The sequence below is a fragment of the Oryza sativa genome, chromosome 11, assembly GCF_034140825.1.
Source record: "Oryza sativa Japonica Group chromosome 11, ASM3414082v1".
In the NCBI taxonomy this organism is placed as follows: Eukaryota; Viridiplantae; Streptophyta; class Magnoliopsida; order Poales; family Poaceae; genus Oryza; species Oryza sativa.
The window spans coordinates 20982314-21000500 of NC_089045.1; the positions used below are offsets into that span (position 1 = coordinate 20982314).

The window sequence follows — 18187 nt, forward strand, 5'->3', positions numbered from 1 at the left end:
CTAAAGGATCATCAAAAACTCTGTACTCCTTCTCAAAGCTAAATTTTCTTCAAGACTGCCAACTGCCACAAGATAGCAATTGTTGCTGTCCAATGCCGTGGTGCATGCTACCATGGACCTATCATATTCACCCTGAAAAGCTTCAAATATAATTGGTGTGTATAGCTTGCTAGCTTGGATTAGCATAGGTGTCCTCATTTTGATTCTGGGTATTTTCTTCCTTGATTCAAATCCAGCATTTAGCTTTTTTTTTTCACTTATCTTCCACCACCCTTTTAAAATGCTTAAGAAATCGAATGATATCAAAATCAGATTTGAAATGCCTCTGCAATTCACTATTTAGACTCACTCAATTGTTCTTCTCATACCTAATGTGAACACATCCTTCATGTAACATTCAGCCTATTTTTCTTTCACCTTGTATATACTATCCAACCAACTTTGCTTGCTCGCCTTTGCTCTTATGGTGTTAAATGCTTGTTCAAATGTTTCCTCTTCTTCGTACTCAAATATACATGCACTAAAATCTGCAAGAATACTTGGTTCTTTCTCATTGTCTTCGGTTGTTTGTTTGGGAGAAGTACTAGATTCTTCATCGTCGGCTTCAGCTAGATGTTTGACAACATTATGCATAATATGAAAAGTGCACAAACCATGCCATGCTTCTAAAAACACTTCCTTACCTATTTTCCCATTGCAGCATCTTGATCAGTATAGATTGTTTTAGGTTGCTTGCCATTATGTGCTTTTAGGAGGGTCTATGTCTCATTGTACATGAGAACAACACCAAAAACCATTGTTTCCCTGAACTGATTGAACCCATCAAATACACTAAAATGCCTGCTTTCCTTGTTTGTTCCAAAATTAGTGTCAAAACAGACAATATCACCAAAATATGTGGTGATCATTTTAGCATCAACCCAAAATATGTTTGCTATTTGTTCCTCCCAATCCATCTGCAATGCATATTGGAATGACGGGTTCTCAGCAATTTTGTCTTGAAAATGCATGAGCATGCTTCTTGCTTGACCATATGCCATCTCTCGTTGACGCTTACACGCAAATAATTTTTATGGTCACGGAGAGTATAACTGAGATTAAGTGAACCACCAACTTGGATACTAGCCAACTTATGTGTTGCTTTGGGCCCAATTCCTGCATCGTTGGCTATCTCAATTTCAAAATCTTGTAACTCTAAAATTTTTCTTTGAGACACCATCAAGTGCGAGGTTTCTAACAACTGAAGGATGTGATTGTGTTCCAAAACTAGATCAGCCACTTTATATTTCCCCTTCTCTTGATCTAGTACAACACCCATGCGAACTTGACAATCGATTCTAGTTTCAGTTCTTGGACACTTTGTTAGATGATCCATTTTATCTTCCTAAGACCATCCTATATTGTTTTTTATTAGAACTTGAAGTTGCATTTATCCCCCTAGTGGGTTTTGGTGATTAATGACAAATAGGGTTAAGGGACTAATGAGTTTTATTGAGGATACTCAGGTGTTTAGTCCCAAGATGTTTGTAAGTGATCGAGACCCCCCCCCCCCAACAAACATGCAAGCGGAGTTGGAGCTCGAAGGGTGCATAGGATAGTGTAATATTTGCAATCGAGTTTTAGGAAAAACCGTACTATTAAGAGGGGTTCAAGGTGTGGTTCTGGGATACAACAAGTGCTCTTAGTGAGATCCAAGTGCTAAAATATTTTTGGGGGCTATTTTTGGAAATAGCCCTACCCCGGACAGAGATGGCTAGCCGGAAGTTCCGGACCTTGTGTGGCGAAATTTTCCTAAGTGTTGACCGGAACTTCCGGTGGTCAGGAAGTTCCGGACCCTTTCCAGTTCAAAAATGTGAGTAACGGCTAGATGACATCACCTAGCCATTATATATATCCAGATCGTCCCCAGCTCACCCTTTGGCCATTTCACTTCAGTTCTTTCATGCCCTAGGGTTTTCTAGCCTCTCCCAAGATCCATTTGCTTCCTCCACTCAAATCTAGAGCCTATCTTGTGAGATTGAGAGAATAGATGAGAGTGCATGAGTGATTTGGAGAAGGTTTGAAGATTAGGTTTGATTGAGCACTTTGGATATCTTGTGGGCTGTGACTTGGGCTTATTACTCTTGGAGATCTTCTCCTAGACGGTTAGGTGTCACCCTGAGCTTCCAAAGATCTTGTGGATGTCCCAGGAAAGTTTGTGAAGGTACTCCTCACCTCCGCAAGGAAACGAGGTAAGTGAGTAAAGATTCTTGTGCTGAGTTTTCAGAGGTTGTCCTAGGTAGAGCAACTTGTACTTGTGGTCTTCTCTAGAAGGAATTGTGAGTTGGATCTTGGTGGTCACTCAATTCTTGAAAATAAGCTAGGGGTGTTGAGTTGAAGGCCGTGGACTTCTTCTAGGATCTTTGCATAAGTGAAGCAAAGGGTTAATCGAGACCCGGCTCCTTGGAGCACCTCAACGAAGAGTAGGATTGCAAAATCTGAACTTCGGGAAAAAATCGTCTTTTTCTCCTCTGTGATGTTTCTGTGCATGCTACTGTGATTGTGCTACTGCTCTATTATCACGTAGTTCATCTCGTCAAAATCAGCTCAAGTCCCTGTTAGTTTATTAGGTTTTTCGGAAGTTCCGGTCTGTTCAGACAACCCGGAAGTTCCGGTGTTCTACACCTGGAGGTTCCGAGCCTGTTGAATTTTACCGCTGCGATTTGTTTGTAATTTTCAGGAAAGCCTATTCATCCCCCCCCTCTAGGCTACATCTTTGCGCGTTCAGAACTAACTAGCCATATTGTGAGCTTGGGTATTTCTTAATCCTCTAAAATCAATACATTCTACAATGACTTAAAAAATTGCACATGTTTTTAAGTAGCAATCGAGCCAATTCTGGATGTACAGGAACGATATGGTTGTCTGCTCATTTCAAAATAATTTATGTTGAATTACTATGAAAATTTTGTATTACAAATTGATCATTTCATGAAAAAAGTGGTAGCTGAAAGTCATTTTCACACAAACTCTCCACTACTACTAAGACCAGTTTTTCCATAATAAATCTAATTCGATTCAATTTTTCTTCAAATACGAAAAGACAAAACAATTAGCTATTACAGAACAATACCTATTACTATTACCCACACATTTTAATTCGTTCAAATAAAACATCTATTGGCTCTCACTGAGATAATGAAAAAACATGGACCATGGTTCAAGGATCTGAAGAACAAAAAAGAAACAGCGAAATAAGAAAACCAAATTTTAGATTTGAATAACTTAAAAAAAGACAAGTAAATTTTCAACCCACCAAACACCGATTAAGATCAGCCTAGCTCAAGAGCTACATCGTGGCCTCGCTATAACATGTCGATATCTTGCATGTAGCTGGTGATGTCACACTATGACAGCTAAACTCAAGCTTCTGAGTTACCAACCCTACGTGTAGCATAGCCTTTGTAACATAACATAAGCACAAACAACAATACGTTCCATGACATGGAGTATGGTAGGTGAAGGGGTACCCCTGTAAGATGGAAAAAGCTTGTGGTTCCCCCACAAACAGGGGTTCCATACTTCCATTTCACCCATTTAATATATTAAAAGTGACACATAAATGAAAGGGTGAATAGCTAATATGGTTCCTGAAGTTTTGCTTCGGGCTCATTTTAATCCTTAAGGTTTCAAATCGTCTAAATAAGTCCTCCAAATTAATCATTTGAGTTAATATAGTCCTTGGACCCACAAAAAATGCCACGTGATCATGCCAAGTCATCCTTGCATGCAGCGGTATGGATGAAATGACCATTCTACCCTTATATACCATATAGAAAAGAAAGAGAAGACATAAACAAAAAAATAACAGGCCAGCTCAGGCCCAACATTGTTGCGGAAGGTGGCCGACGAAGAAATTTATACGATCAGTGCTTGTCTATAGCAATCGTAAGTGACCATTCTTTTTTTTTAGCCCATGCAGCTTTGGTGCGACCATGAGCACTTCCTCGCAGGCCGCATTCATGGAGTCCTGGACTACGAGCTCTTCCTCGCTCACCTCTTCCATGGAGTCACTGGCCATCGACTCCTCATCGTCAGCCTCATACATGATGTAGGAACCATGGCTACTTGTTTGATTTTTGCTCAAAACCCGCATATGTTATCCTGTTCGAAATCTATTGTGTACTTGCATACATGCATGCATGCTGCCATTGAGATAGGAACGAAGTATTCAAGGAGTAACGAGGAGTTGATCTAGGAACAATAACAACATCAATGCACAAGGGCAATCTCATCCCATACGTGAGAAAAATGCTCCAACGACAGATTTTCTCATCCACAGCTAACTGACCTCAAACAACAAATAAAACCAACCCGGAGGGAGTACCGAAAAAATATGATTCTCTCGAGCAAACAGTTGTGCATAGATCCGTTCGCATTGAAAGTCCCCAAGAATATAAATGCAAGAAATTAATGAGCAAAATTCAAAGCTGACAAGGACAAGTCTTAAATACCACAAAAGTACATACTCCCTCTGTCCCAAATTATAAGACCTATATATTTTTATACGGTCTTTAATAACATACTTTGACTAGTATTTTATTCCATTCTATAATCCCAACAAATATGAAATTAGCATCACATGAAAGTACTTCAAAATATGAATCTAGTGATATAACATGCATAATACGTAGCACAGATATAGTTAGTATGATTATTAGTCAAAAACTACTGAGTTTGATTTTCATTAAAAAGGGGGCGTCCTATAATTTGAGCCGGAGGGAGTACTACGTGGAAGAATCATACCCCATCGTGTGCGTTCAAACAAGCTATTAATCATGCTTATATACTCCCTCCATTTCCAAATATAAAAACTTTTGAAATTTTGCACAAAGCAGGTAAAATTAAATAGGATGATTGTGATGAAAAATATGTGAGAAAATTAAGAAATGGTTATGATTCATTGAGACGAAGGAGAATTAAATGAAAATTTAAACGCTAGAGTTCGCTAAATTTTAGGACGGAGGAAGTACTTGCCATACAAACTTTATCAAAAGTTAACTCCAAAGCAAAATCAATTTAGTTTTTTTACCAACATTCAAAGTTAATAGATTGAAGTTATATGTAGAGTCAACTTTAATACTTTATTATTTTTATTTCTATTTTCTTAATTTAACTTTTTTGAAATGAACAAATAAATAAATACATAGCTATACATGTCATAGAGTCTCAATTCTTAAATACAAAGGTATACTTGGTTTAGAGTCTCAATTATGTACATATTTTTTCATGAAGTGATAAGTTTGCACTTCAGCATTAACTAGTACCAACTTGTACTTGTGTATATTGGAGTATCAATTTTTAAGTACCTCCATTAATTTCATTTAATTCGAAATTTGGAAATAATAACTACTGAGTTATACATGACATGGACTCTTCCTTATCTTGACCCGTTATATTTTTCTTAGTATGAGAGAACAAGGAGGAGGTCCCTGCGATTATAATTTTATTAAACTGAAATAGAAGTAACAAGGAAGGTATCTCTCTTACATTTAGACAAAAGGAGAAGCAAATAAAAGTCTTCCTTAAGGAGCCTTTGCCAACTAACAAAATTTGCTCTCTTGTTGTCAAACATAACCCCATTCCATTGTTGAATCCTTATAATTTGATCACACCAATATAAATAATCCTATTTATTAGCAAGGTGTTTGTGATGTAAAGCCTTTTTCTTAATCTGAAGCGTTATAACCCAATCCCAAATTTATTCAGTCTTTCTTTGATTAGCATGGCAATTACTGTTAGGCCCTACAAATTGTAGATTTGTTTTAGGTAATTGAATTGAACCTAACAACTTTGATGGATACACAGTGACTATATAAAGCATACTCATGCTTCTAAATGAACATTCTTTCATAAGATGGCACTGAAAATTCCAATTCCCACTTCTCCCTAACTCTCTCATATATAACAGCAGCATAGTATTTTGGGATTTCCATGGCTCATCAACGGTTCCCGGGTGCGTTCGAACCTTCATTTTGGTTTTGGACTTTTCGTCATACGTAAAACGTACGAGGCAAGTCATTAATGCATGATTTATTAAGTATTAATTATTACTACCTCCATCTACTTTTGATAGTCATATTTCATCTTGGCACACAAACCAAAAATAAATAATTCTACTTATCATCCATTTAAATATGCTACTAGTCATTCCTCGTAATCAAGCAATTCATTAATATTTACATTTCTCAATGTCTATGTAGCCAATCATGTGTAGAAGAATGGAGAGTCATGCATTAAATCCGAGAAAGTCATTAAGATGATAGGTTGCTGGATTGAAATATGCCTATTAAAAAAATTCAGATTTGGAAATATCACTATCAAAATTAGATGGAGAGAGTACAAACTTAAAATTTGATTATTTTGATTTTTTTAAAGAAGCATCTATATAAAAGTTTTTGGAAAGCGTGCTCACGACAAACAAGGAAGTTACAGTTACAGTTAGGAGCTGAAGTTTAGAGCACACCCCATAAGAACTCCAAGAGGCCATATATAAGATGTACTTCTTTGGATCTTTGCAGTGACACTTCTTGATACAGCTTCACCTCAAAAAATGCCGCGAGATGCTACTCCAATGCTGATCAAGATAGCTCACATCGCCAAGTTGCAAATTTTAATCCCCTCACATGTTCTTGTCACCAAAGCTATTCTGTCTCTTTGGCTCCTTTTTGCTGTGTACAGCTTCTGATCTGCTCTACAAATTCAGTAGCTACCTCGAACCAAAGTTCAGAACAAATATATGATCCGGTTCAATGCCTATACCGTTGGCCCCTGCGGTATTGTGGCTTACAGCTTCTCAGCTTCGTTATATTTTACCTGCTCTGCTCTTCTGTAAAACTTGTTTTGAGTAGCCACTGGTTGCATAGTCTATATATCAAATTATGTTTACTTATTTGGCTAGTTTTGGATTATGTTGGAGTTGAGAATAAGAATCAAAATCAAGTCATGTGACTGTCACTTGAGTTGGGCGTGGCTCGGAATTAGGTTAGTTTATTTCATATTTAAAAAGGATGTGCACATGGAACTATGGAAGTGAACTGCAAAAGCATGATGGCAGAAAGTGACAAATCGAACAACTGCCACTTTGAGTTGGAGGTGGTCCGGCCTGATTGATTTAATTTGGTTTTGATGAGATGAGGATGTGATCTTTGAAAGCATGTACTCCATCCGGGAAAAAAAACACAATTTCTAAGGAAAGAATCTGGATAAGTGCTGAAACAGAAAAGCAAACAAGTTGTGAAAATTATACCACAACAATTACAAATAGACATGGAACTCCGCTGTATCACATTGACATATGGGCCTCGAAAAGAGTGGTCCACATCTCATTGCTTTCACTGCCCTGATAACAGTGTAAAGAATTTGGTCGCATCCTTTCTTACTATAAACCCACTAAGGGTGTGTTTAGTTCCACGTCAAAATTGAAAGTTTGAAGAAAAAAGTTAGAAGTTTATGTATGTAGAAAAAATTTGATGTGATAGAAAAGTTGAAAGTTTGAAGAAAAAGTTGGGAACTAAACCCGGCCTAACTCCTAAAGCTTGATATGCAAAGATGCCACATCATCATCCACTAACAATAATTAAATTTAAACATCATGAAAACGTGTTATATTATCTATAATTTATAATTTATTAAATTTTAGAGCATTTGAAATACAAGCATGTTAAATCATCATCCCACATAATTCACATAATATTCAATATGTATTTCTATTATTTTTTATAATATGCTATGTACCTATATAGTTCATCATCACTTAGTTAGTGTTATTTCTCTCTTATCTCATTAAGCCATATCACGTCAATTGTTCTTAGTGCTTAAATGATTAATCTATGGTCCAAATTATCTTTCTCCTTTTCCTCTCGCATTAAGCCATATCACCTCAATTATTTTTAGTTTCTAGATGATTAATCTACAGTCCAAACTATCTCAATATTTTTCTTCTTTCACAAAGTCATATCACCTTACTTTTATATTTGAATTACCATTCTATATACTATTTAAATTTAAATTATTATAAACCACGTTAACTTGCGTAATCTTATATTGTCTAGCTATCTTATTTTTACTTATTATTATCATGTTAAACTCCCACAGCAACGCGCGGGATTTCAGCTAGTTACAAAGAATTTGAGTTGCATAGTATCATTATTTTAGAGCCCCATCGGTTGGTATAAAAAGTCAAAGCCAAAGCTAAAATTTGAATTTCAAAATTTATTTTTTTAATTTTAAAGTTGATTTTAAGATATTTTTAATGTAGTTTCTTTTTCAGCATTAGCTATAAAAGTTTTACAAATAAATTATTTTATAGTCGCTAATAAGTCGTTACTGCTTATAATAACTTTTTGGCAACCGATGAGACTAGTTCCTTTCAAGTGCTCGCAACAGGGCTCTAAAAATAATATTTTTTAAGACTCCTTATTTGTATAGATAGTTGTATATATTTTTTATTGTTTTATCTGTTGTATTGTTTTTCAAATACTTTTATTATGTTTTTAATATTTGCACTGTTTGAGTTTATTCCTTTTTTAACAGAATGCTCGAAATATTTTTAATAAATACACATAAACATGTATTTTGCCACACGTTAATGGTGGTTAAGTTTTTATGAATGCAAAAGGAGGATCCAAATGAAGAACACGGACAATATTAATTGGTGAGCTAGTGGCAATATTAATTGGTAAGATTCATCTAGGAACATTGTTTTCGCAGTAGTGGTTTTGTCTCATGTAAGGAAAAATCTAATGGCAGTTTTGTATAAAACATAAGAAATATCAATATTTCTTTCAACAGTTCCACGCAATTGCAAGAGCTAGCACATTAGTATAAGCTTATAGTTACTCCTGGAGTACTTCATTATATTATACTTCTGGACATGTCGAGGAGAGAAACCAGAGAAAGGAAAAAGAGTTGGTTCTTAATTATATAAGATCAAGAATGTGCTTAAAAATAGACAAATTAAATTGGGAAAGGATACAGAGAAAGAACAAGAGACAAAATAAATGGAGAAGTGAGAGAGAGAAAAGAGTAAAGTGAAGGCAACATTATAGGTAAACTATTGTATTGTTCAAATCTAATATCCATATTCTCTCAATTTGGCGGATATGGATTATAGCCCGTACCTGGGTTTGTTATTAAACTTGTTGTAATATTGTTTTGCAACTTTGGTAGTGTTTTAGACAGCACTAGTCATTTTGTTTATTTAAAAACTATTAACGGACAAAGTTAAAAAAGACAATAGCCAACACCGAAATTGTAAAAAATAAAGGAAATAAATGAATAATCACAAAAGTCTCTTGTCTAACCCATAAGTTCACTCCCCCGTTCTTTTATATTATAGGGGCAAATTTTTCTATAAGACATCACGACTTTATAGTTTTAGCTGTAGAATACTATATGAAATGACTTGTATCATTGTATGGAAATACACTATGTAAATATAACACCACACCCATTACTTTAATATTTTTGTGATGACGACACGATATGGGCTTCAGTTTTTTTATGGCGAAACCAAATTACCCCTCTACATCCTAAATCCTCCTCTCCTCTCCGGCCATGATTTCCCCGCCACCACTGCAACGGTCTCAATGTAAACATATCCTACGTCAACGACTTTGGTTGCAAGCACTGCCGACCCTTGAAGGGTCGCCTTGACAGGCCTTATCATGCCCTCATGCCGCTGTCCCGAGAGGTGCTGATAGACCACCCGGTGACACTGCCAACGCCACAGGGGTGTCCTCCTACATGTTGCCTCGGAGGATCCACTTCTTTGTGAGAGTCACCGACTCAAGAACCGTATTGATGCACTCGGCATATACTCGGCGTTGAATGATATGAAGGGCACCGTGCTCGCCCACCTCTTGCCGACCACGAGGACAGCCGCGACCTGCGCCTCGTTTACGTAGGGAGGAAGGTTTGCCTCCCTCATCGCCTCCACTACCGCTAGCGTCAAGTACGACTTCGCTCATAGTAGCTCCACCTCTAATATGGATGAGCTTATCAAGGAGTACATTCTCTCCATGCACAGAGCCAGTTATCCTAAACAAAACATACAAACACAATTCGATCATGCCACCTAAAAAGTGGGCACCATCTAGGTCGTCAGTACGAAAACATTAAAATAATGGATGTGGTGTCTCCTAAAAAATTATTACATTTACATAGTGTATTCTGCCAAAAATCACTTCAAACGATGTCCTATAGCTAAAACCACGAAATTAGGCTATACAACTAGACGTACATCTTCACGTTAACGTACTATTGCAGCAACCGTGCACCAATAACTGAAACACGTACACGTACTAGTACCGGTACTAGTAGTACTGTAGTATGATTAATTGATGAACATGACTTGTGCTATAACCACGTTTGTCGATAGTGACACTGTCGTCCCGTTAGACGCAAAACAACAAAATCATTAACGCACGGTAAATTATTTTTAATTTTGTTAAACAAAAATATTATTATATGATATTTTAAAGAGCATAAAAATGTACTCCCTCGTAAAATAAATTAACCTATAATAGGATTTGACTCATGTTCCTGTCTAGATTTAGTATTAGGCTATGTCTCGTACTAAGATTAATTTATTTTGTAATAGATGAAGTATTATTTTGTGACGGAGGGAGTACTGTTTAGAGCATGTACAATAGCACACTATAAGCCAAGCTATAAACATGTATCAAGAAGATAAAAAAATAAGAGAGAAGATCAATGGGACCATAGACTATAAGATACAATGTGTATGATAGGTGAGATCAGATATTAATATTATAGTATACGTGGTTGAGAGGTAACTATTATATTTATTAAAAATTATTATATATATTAGCTATTAAATTGACTAGATTATTTAGAGGGTGAGTCTAATTGTCTAACTCGCGCACCTGCATGAGGGTGTGTTTAGTACACGCTAAAATTGGAAGTTTGGTTGAACTTGGAACGATGTGATGGAAAAGTTGAAAGTTTATGTTTGTAGAAAAGTTTTGATGTGATAGAAAAGTTGGAAGTTCATGTTTATAGGAAAGTTTTGATGTGATGGAAAAGTTGAAAGTTTGAAAAAAAAATTTGCAACTAAACACGGTGTCAGTGTTATTTTGTCTGAGTGTTATTAATGATCCTCAAGTCCCGTGCCTGCCTCGCTCACCCGCAGCTGGCGTGGCCCGCCGGCAAAACCCCCCTCGCCATCGGCGGCCGGCGAGAGAGCGACCCTCCTCTACGGCTCCCGGCTCCACTCACGATCCCCCGCCCATGACACACCCACACCCACCATTGCACATGTGGACGTCGTGTGCTCGTGCAAACACACGTGGTCGCCAGCTAGCGTCACAGCCAGGTGGGGCCCCCCCAAAATCCCCTCCTCCTTCCCCGGCCGCGCATCCTCCCTTCTCCTCTCCTCTGCAAATCTCTGCCGCCCCGGTTTCCCATCTCCGCCCGCAGTAAACCCCTCCTCATTCCCACCACCACCTCTCCTCGGAGGAATCTTTGCTGCTTTCCTTTATATAAACCCCTCTCCAGTCTATACTTCCACTCCACACTCCCCTCCACCCCCCCCCCCACACCCGCAGCAGCAGGGAGAAGGTATGCTCCATCCAAGATCGGATCTCATCATCCTACTGCGTTTCTTGATTTCCTTTTTCTTTTCTTTTTTTTGTTCTCTATCATATGTCCCGGGCGCGGCACATGGCCAAAAACCAGAGAATTTCCGGCGCTGTTCTCTCCGATCTAGAGATTTTCTTTTCTTTTTTTTCTTTCAAAAAGTGACTTTTGTTTGTCATGTGGAAAGATGAGTGTGGAAGAACAATTGTATTTTTTTCCACTGTTTTTGATGCTGCATTTGTGTTCTTTTTCTTTCCTAGAGTGTCTTCGATGCGAACGAGGCTTTGGAATCTTGTTTTTTTTTCTTTTTCGTATGTGTCATCTTGATTAATCTGTATTATCCCTGATCTAATCGATGGCAATTGGTCGAGCAGACGACGACGAAGATGATGGATCTCGCCGACCCAAACCACCGGCTCATCGCCGGCGCGGCGCTGCTGGTGGCCACCCTCGCCTTCATCAAGCTGCTGCTGAGCTCCGCCGGCGGCGGCAAGAAGCGCCTCCCGCCGACCATCCCGGCGGCGCCGCTGGTGGGCGGGCTGCTCCGCTTCATGCGGGGGCCGATCCCGATGATCCGGGAGGAGTACGCCCGCCTCGGCAGCGTCTTCACCGTCCCCATCCTCAGCCGCAAGATCACCTTCCTCATCGGCCCCGAGGTGTCGGCGCACTTCTTCAAGGGGAACGAGGCCGAGATGAGCCAGCAGGAGGTCTACAAGTTCAACGTGCCCACCTTCGGCCCCGGCGTCGTCTTCGACGTCGACTACTCCGTCAGGCAGGAGCAGTTCAGGTTCTTCACCGAGGCGCTCCGCGCCAACAAGCTCCGCAGCTATGTCGACCAGATGGTTGTCGAGGCTGAGGTGAGAATCGCTTCCGTTTCACGCAATTGTTCATATATTGTTAGGATGGTTGTCGCATAGTAACTTAGCATGAGATGCTTGTTCTTGGATATATCATCAAACTTGATTGTAATAGGCTAATGTGTGGTAGAATTTGTTTCGAAGATCAGTCATGCGGATCATTATGCATTGAACTTGTAGTTAGCCCTTAGACAAAAGGATACAATCTCGATATAGATGTGCTATGTCAATTTTGATAGGAAAGCTTGGTGATCTAATATTCAGCATGATTGCTTTTTCTTATATGTATACGTCAATTCAGAGCTGTTGTTAATCCTGTTTGATTACTCAACATGTTGGTGTCATGGTGTGTATCAACACGTCTAATATGTTGTGCGTGGCTTTTCTGGAAGTTAGAACGTGGCTACCATACATCACCTTTTGTCTTTTTTTCTCAAACCCAAATATATCAGTATATGTGCATCACTGTCAACAGTGTTTTCCAGTGGCATGGAGTTCGTGCTAGGAGTATGCTGTTATCCGTTTGTGCTTTGCTTTATGCCTTTTGCCACCCTTTTTTTAGTGAATTAGTTCTTTAGAATAAAGCTTGCACATCTTTCCTGTTTATTACTAATTTTCATCGTTTAAAAGTTAGTCTTTTCCGGTTCTACTCTGAATTTTGGCTTGATGGTGTTTCTACGTGTTATCTTTCCTTTTCTATACTGTTTCTATGTGCTTCTTTTTCTCCACTTTTGAATGACATCTTTTAATTATGAATGAATGTCCACACCAGCACCATAATCTTTTAATCAGAACAGGCCATATTTTACACTGACAACTGTGACATGTTTTGTTTCTGAAGTCTTGTAGAGATTTGAACTGCTGCTGGTTGTATTTGAGATCTTATGATATCAAATTATGCTTAGCTTTTTCTTGTTAATTTGTTTCTTGTATGAGTTTGATCAATAGTGTATAAACGTTGGACATGCTTGGGCTGTGTTTAGTTCACATCAAAATTGGAAGTTTGGTTGAAATTGGAACGATGTGACGGAAAAGTTGGAAGTTTGTGTGTGTACGAAAGTTTTGATGTGATGGAAAAATTAGAAGTTTGAAGAAAAACTTTGGAACTAAACACAGCGCTGATATATAGCTTGAGTTACAAAGACCTGTTTTTTAGTTGACTGAGGAAACAAACTAAACCTTGTTATGTGACGTTAAGTTCTGGAGGTCAATGATAAAATGTTTGCATCCTGTCAGGCTGTCACAACCAACATTCTTGTATCTATCTGACTTAACCAAGACCTGTGGGTCAACTGTACCTTTTCTTAAGATGTACTCAAGAAATGCACCATAAGACTCCAAACTTTTTGGTGCAGCAAAACAGGACATAATTGGCAGCAACTGTTGTTTCAACAAGAAACTGAATTGACGTGTTCCTCTGTTATATTCGCTTTACAAATAGGTGCATACCACAGCACATGTGTATTGTGCATCATCTCATTTCCTTTGCAATTCCAATTTTATGGCACTCCATCTTATTCATCCTTGTTCACAATAACATGGTTTGTTCATAAAGAAAAAGCTAGGCATAATTTTATATAAACTTTTTGCATGCTTTCTTTTCATATAATAATATTATATCGATAGTTTTTATGAATAGATTATACAGACCATCTTTATGCAAGTCACTGGACATTTGGCTTGATGTTGAACACTCAGTGTCATGATTGTAGTAACATGTTAGCGTTTAGATAGCATGTCAAGATAAATCCTGTTACTAAGGCTTTTTTACTGTCTTACTGTGTTCTGTCTTGTTTTCATCAATCATTACATCATTGCATACATCTTGGATGATTAATCTCAACTGCAAATGCAACCTTGCCTACAGGAGTACTTCTCTAAGTGGGGAGAAAGTGGAACGGTGGATCTGAAGTATGAGCTGGAGCATCTCATCATTCTGACTGCTAGTCGGTGCTTGCTCGGGAGGGAGGTGCGAGAAAAGCTCTTTGATGATGTTTCTTCTCTCTTCCATGATCTGGACAATGGGATGCAGCCAGTCAGTGTCATCTTCCCCTACCTCCCAATTCCTGCACACCGCCGCCGTGACCGGGCACGGCAACGGTTGAAGGAAATCTTCGCCACCATCATCAAGTCCCGCAAGGCCTCTGGACGGGCTGAGGAAGACATGCTGCAGTGCTTCATTGATTCGAAGTACAAGAGTGGACGCTCAACCACAGAAGGTGAAATAACCGGCCTACTTATTGCAGCACTATTTGCTGGACAGCACACTAGCTCTATCACCTCAACCTGGACTGGGGCCTACATGCTTCGCTTCAAGCAGTACTTCGCAGCAGCCGAAGAGGAGCAGAAGGAGGTCATGAAGCGGCACGGGGACAAGATCGATCATGACATCTTGGCAGAGATGGATGTCCTCTACAGGTGCATCAAGGAGGCGCTCCGTCTTCACCCACCGCTAATCATGCTGCTCCGCCAGTCACACAACGACTTCTCAGTGACAACGAAGGATGGCAAAGAGTTCGACATCCCGAAGGGCCACATCGTCGCGACATCTCCAGCCTTCGCCAACAGGCTCCCTCACATCTTCAAGAACCCCGACTCATACGACCCCGACCGCTACGCACCAGGCAGGGAGGAGGACAAGGCAGCGGGCGCCTTCTCGTACATCTCCTTTGGTGGCGGCAGGCACGGTTGCCTCGGTGAGCCCTTCGCCTACCTACAGATCAAGGCCATATGGACTCACCTGCTGAGGAACTTTGAGTTCGAGCTGGTCTCCCCCTTCCCGGAGACCAACTGGAAAGCCATGGTCGTCGGCATCAAGGACGAGGTGATGGTCAACTTCAAGCGGCGGAAGCTCGTCGTCGACAACTAGGATGCCACCTTCAACCTTAGGAGTCGATGCTTGTCGCGCTTTTCGCCTTTTTTCTCTTCTTTTCCCTTTCTGTCAGTATTTGATCCGTGTAAGTTTCTGCCAGCTTTGTATTAGGGTGTTTCAGTCGTTTTAGGATCCTGTGATTTGCTTCCTGCCATGAAAAATCAAGCTTGATCTCTGCAACTTCTGTACCTCTGGGTTGCTTGGCAACGATTTGTGTTTGTGTTATTAGACTTGAAGCATCCTGGATTGTACCTGAATCTTTGCATCGTCCGTTATTTCATATGGCTTTGGACATAATGTCTGAAGTCTGAACAAATAATACTTATATGTAATGGAATGGAAATGAGAATAAAACTATGGCAATGTGAGTTGTCTCTGCAACCAGTGCTCTCCACTTGTAAAAGATCATCTGCTCGGGTCAATAATTGCTGTCATCTTGAGAAAAATGTTGGTCTGCTGGAGATCACCGGAGAAGGCGCCGTCTTCTGCCGGCGGATTGGTCGCCGGCGTGCTCGACGGCGAATGCATGTCATGGGTAATTATCGTCTGTCGAGCCAAATAACCTTGGTCAAGTACCGTAATTTTGAAAAGTAATCGTAAAAGGGCATTTGGTCTAGTGGTATGATTCTCGCTTAGGGTGCGAGAGGTCCCGAATTCAATTCTCGGAATGCCCCTGATTTTTTTCCCTGATTCTTTTTATTTATGCTGTGCCTTTCATTAATGTGACCACAACAATAATTGCATTCTACAATCGTTTTTTTCTTTATTGAAATAAAGCATTGAAACAAGCCAAGCAACAAACAAATAAAATAGTACTCCCTCCGGTTTCATTTTAATTGACGTTTTAGACAATAACACGGTCTATAAAATATATCTTTTGACCTTATTTTTCTATTATAATATATATATATAATATATATTGCTTTTATTATAATGCTTTGAAAGACAAATCTATATATGTTGTTCAATGCTTTAAACTAAATATTTTTAAAGTTATTGATGGTCAAAGTTATAAAAATTTGACCTTAATCTTGTCTAAAACGTCAATTAATATGTAACAACAGGGAGGGAGTAGTATGCAATAGAAAGCGTACTTTCCTGATTCTCTAGTTATGCTGCGACTTTCATTAATGTGACCACAGCAATTATTGCATTCTCCGATCGTATTTTTCTTTATCGAAATAAAGCATTGAAACAAGCAGGTAAGCAACAAACAAATAAAAAGATGCAATAGAAAGAGTACTCCGTGAAAAAAAAAAAAGTTGCCTTGTTGCAACGAACTTACTGTTGAATTGGTTCTCTATTTTGTCAAAATTTAGAAATGCCAAGCAAACAAAAAAGAACTCCACGCCAAAATTAGTAACAATCCAAACGTTCATCGTACCCACCTCTTTGCTACCAACCAAAACATGGCACTGCAAATTAATAAGCCCTAAATATGGTGCAATAATTGACCAAACTTTGAAAATGAAGAGTTACGTCGAGGTATAATACTCTCTCAAAATATAGCTATTTCTAGAATTTTTTTCTCAAAATATAACTACTACAACATTTTCCTAATTAATTAATTAATTTAACTCAACAAATCACAACCATTTCTCACTTTAACCTTGATGTCTTTTTTTTAGAAAAAAAATAGCATAATAAGTAGTTGTATTTTGAGAGGAAGGGAGTATAACATTATCGTTTTCTGTGCTCTACAATTAACTTAAGTGGAGAACTCGTTTGCAGCATGACCCTTTTGAAAAGCTCTAAAAATAAAATATGATTGCTATGCAACTTTCGAATTATATGCGCTTTGAGATTTGTGCTACGTGAGTAGGGTAAAATATATTACACACGTTAGGGCAGGGATCGAATTAACCCGCAGCCTCTAAGTTTCAAGTGCACATATCCAGTCTCCACTGAACTATACCGCTGTCAAAAAAAAAAAAAAAGAGACCAATACTAGACCGCTGTCAAAAAAAAAAAAAAAGAGACCAATACTAGCAATGAATCTGTACATGTCCAAATATTTGGACGGAGTAGTACGTGTTTTTCTATTTACACTACACTCAAGTCACATATATACTACTTACATGTAGTTATATAGAAACTACACTATACACTATAATTGTACAGATACTGTATCTGTTGAGGATTTTCTGTCGAATCCCAAAATGAAAAAAAAAATACAAATCACTTCCCGAATGAAACTTACTGCAGGAGAAAAAAGAATAATGGTAGCCATCACTAATCAAGATTCAAGAGCACCGAATAATACATAACTGTATGATTAGTCCGAGAGGGTCCCCGAAAAAACAAGAGAAGGAAGTCCACGAGGTGCGACAGCGACAAAGAAGATGGATCGGATAAGACAGGGAGAGGATTATTCGCGCCGAGAAGGAACAGCAACTCATCATCAGCTTTGCCAACGCGAGTACGCCGTCTAAATATGAATCCAGATTCATATTTTTTCTAAGACGTAGCAAGTATATTCTAAAACATTTGTATATATCCATATTCACATTTGTATATATCTAGATTCATATTCATATTCATACTTGCTACGTCTTAGAAAAAAAACACTTAATTCTAAATATGAATCTATTCATATATATATATATATATATATATATATATATATATATATATGTCGATTCATACTCACTATTAATGCTGATCAAATTTAGTCAACTATGGTGGTGTTCTTTTTCTCCTAAAGATAAAGATAAAGATGAAGATTAAGTTTTTTTACGCAAAACTAGGTGGTATTAACATATGATTGATTAGTTTTAATTATTTATAAACTTGAAAAATAGAATAATATGATTTTAAA

At 38.4% G+C, this 18187-nt stretch overlaps 1 protein-coding gene, 1 non-coding gene and 1 pseudogene across 2 annotated transcripts; 2 read left to right on the plus strand and 1 right to left on the minus strand.

Annotated features, from left to right (window-relative positions):
* LOC136354197 (protein FAR1-RELATED SEQUENCE 5-like) lies at nt 1–4060 on the minus strand (annotated as a pseudogene).
* Nucleotides 4061–11419: 7359 nt separating this feature from the next.
* Nucleotides 11420–15750, plus strand: LOC4350614 (obtusifoliol 14-alpha demethylase). Its single transcript, XM_015761946.3, has 3 exons — nt 11420–11622; nt 12015–12497; nt 14365–15750. The coding sequence occupies exons 2-3, from the start codon at nt 12027–12029 to the stop codon at nt 15364–15366; spliced, it is 1473 nt and encodes a 490-aa protein (XP_015617432.1). The 5' UTR covers nt 11420–11622; nt 12015–12026; the 3' UTR covers nt 15367–15750.
* A 221-nt stretch (nt 15751–15971) lies between these two features.
* On the plus strand, nt 15972–16043 carry TRNAP-AGG (transfer RNA proline (anticodon AGG)). Its single transcript has one exon. It is a non-coding gene; the product is annotated as a tRNA-Pro (tRNA).
* The last annotated feature ends 2144 nt before the right edge of the window (nt 16044–18187 follow it).

Bases quoted from the DNA above. Each gene is read 5' to 3' on its own strand.
- LOC4350614 (XM_015761946.3), top strand. From the start codon at position 12,027: ATGATGGATCTCGCCGACCCAAACCACCGGCTCATCGCCGGCGCGGCG. The intron at 12,498-14,364 runs GTGAGAATCGCT...CCTTGCCTACAG, and splicing joins AGATGGTTGTCGAGGCTGAG to GAGTACTTCTCTAAGTGGGG.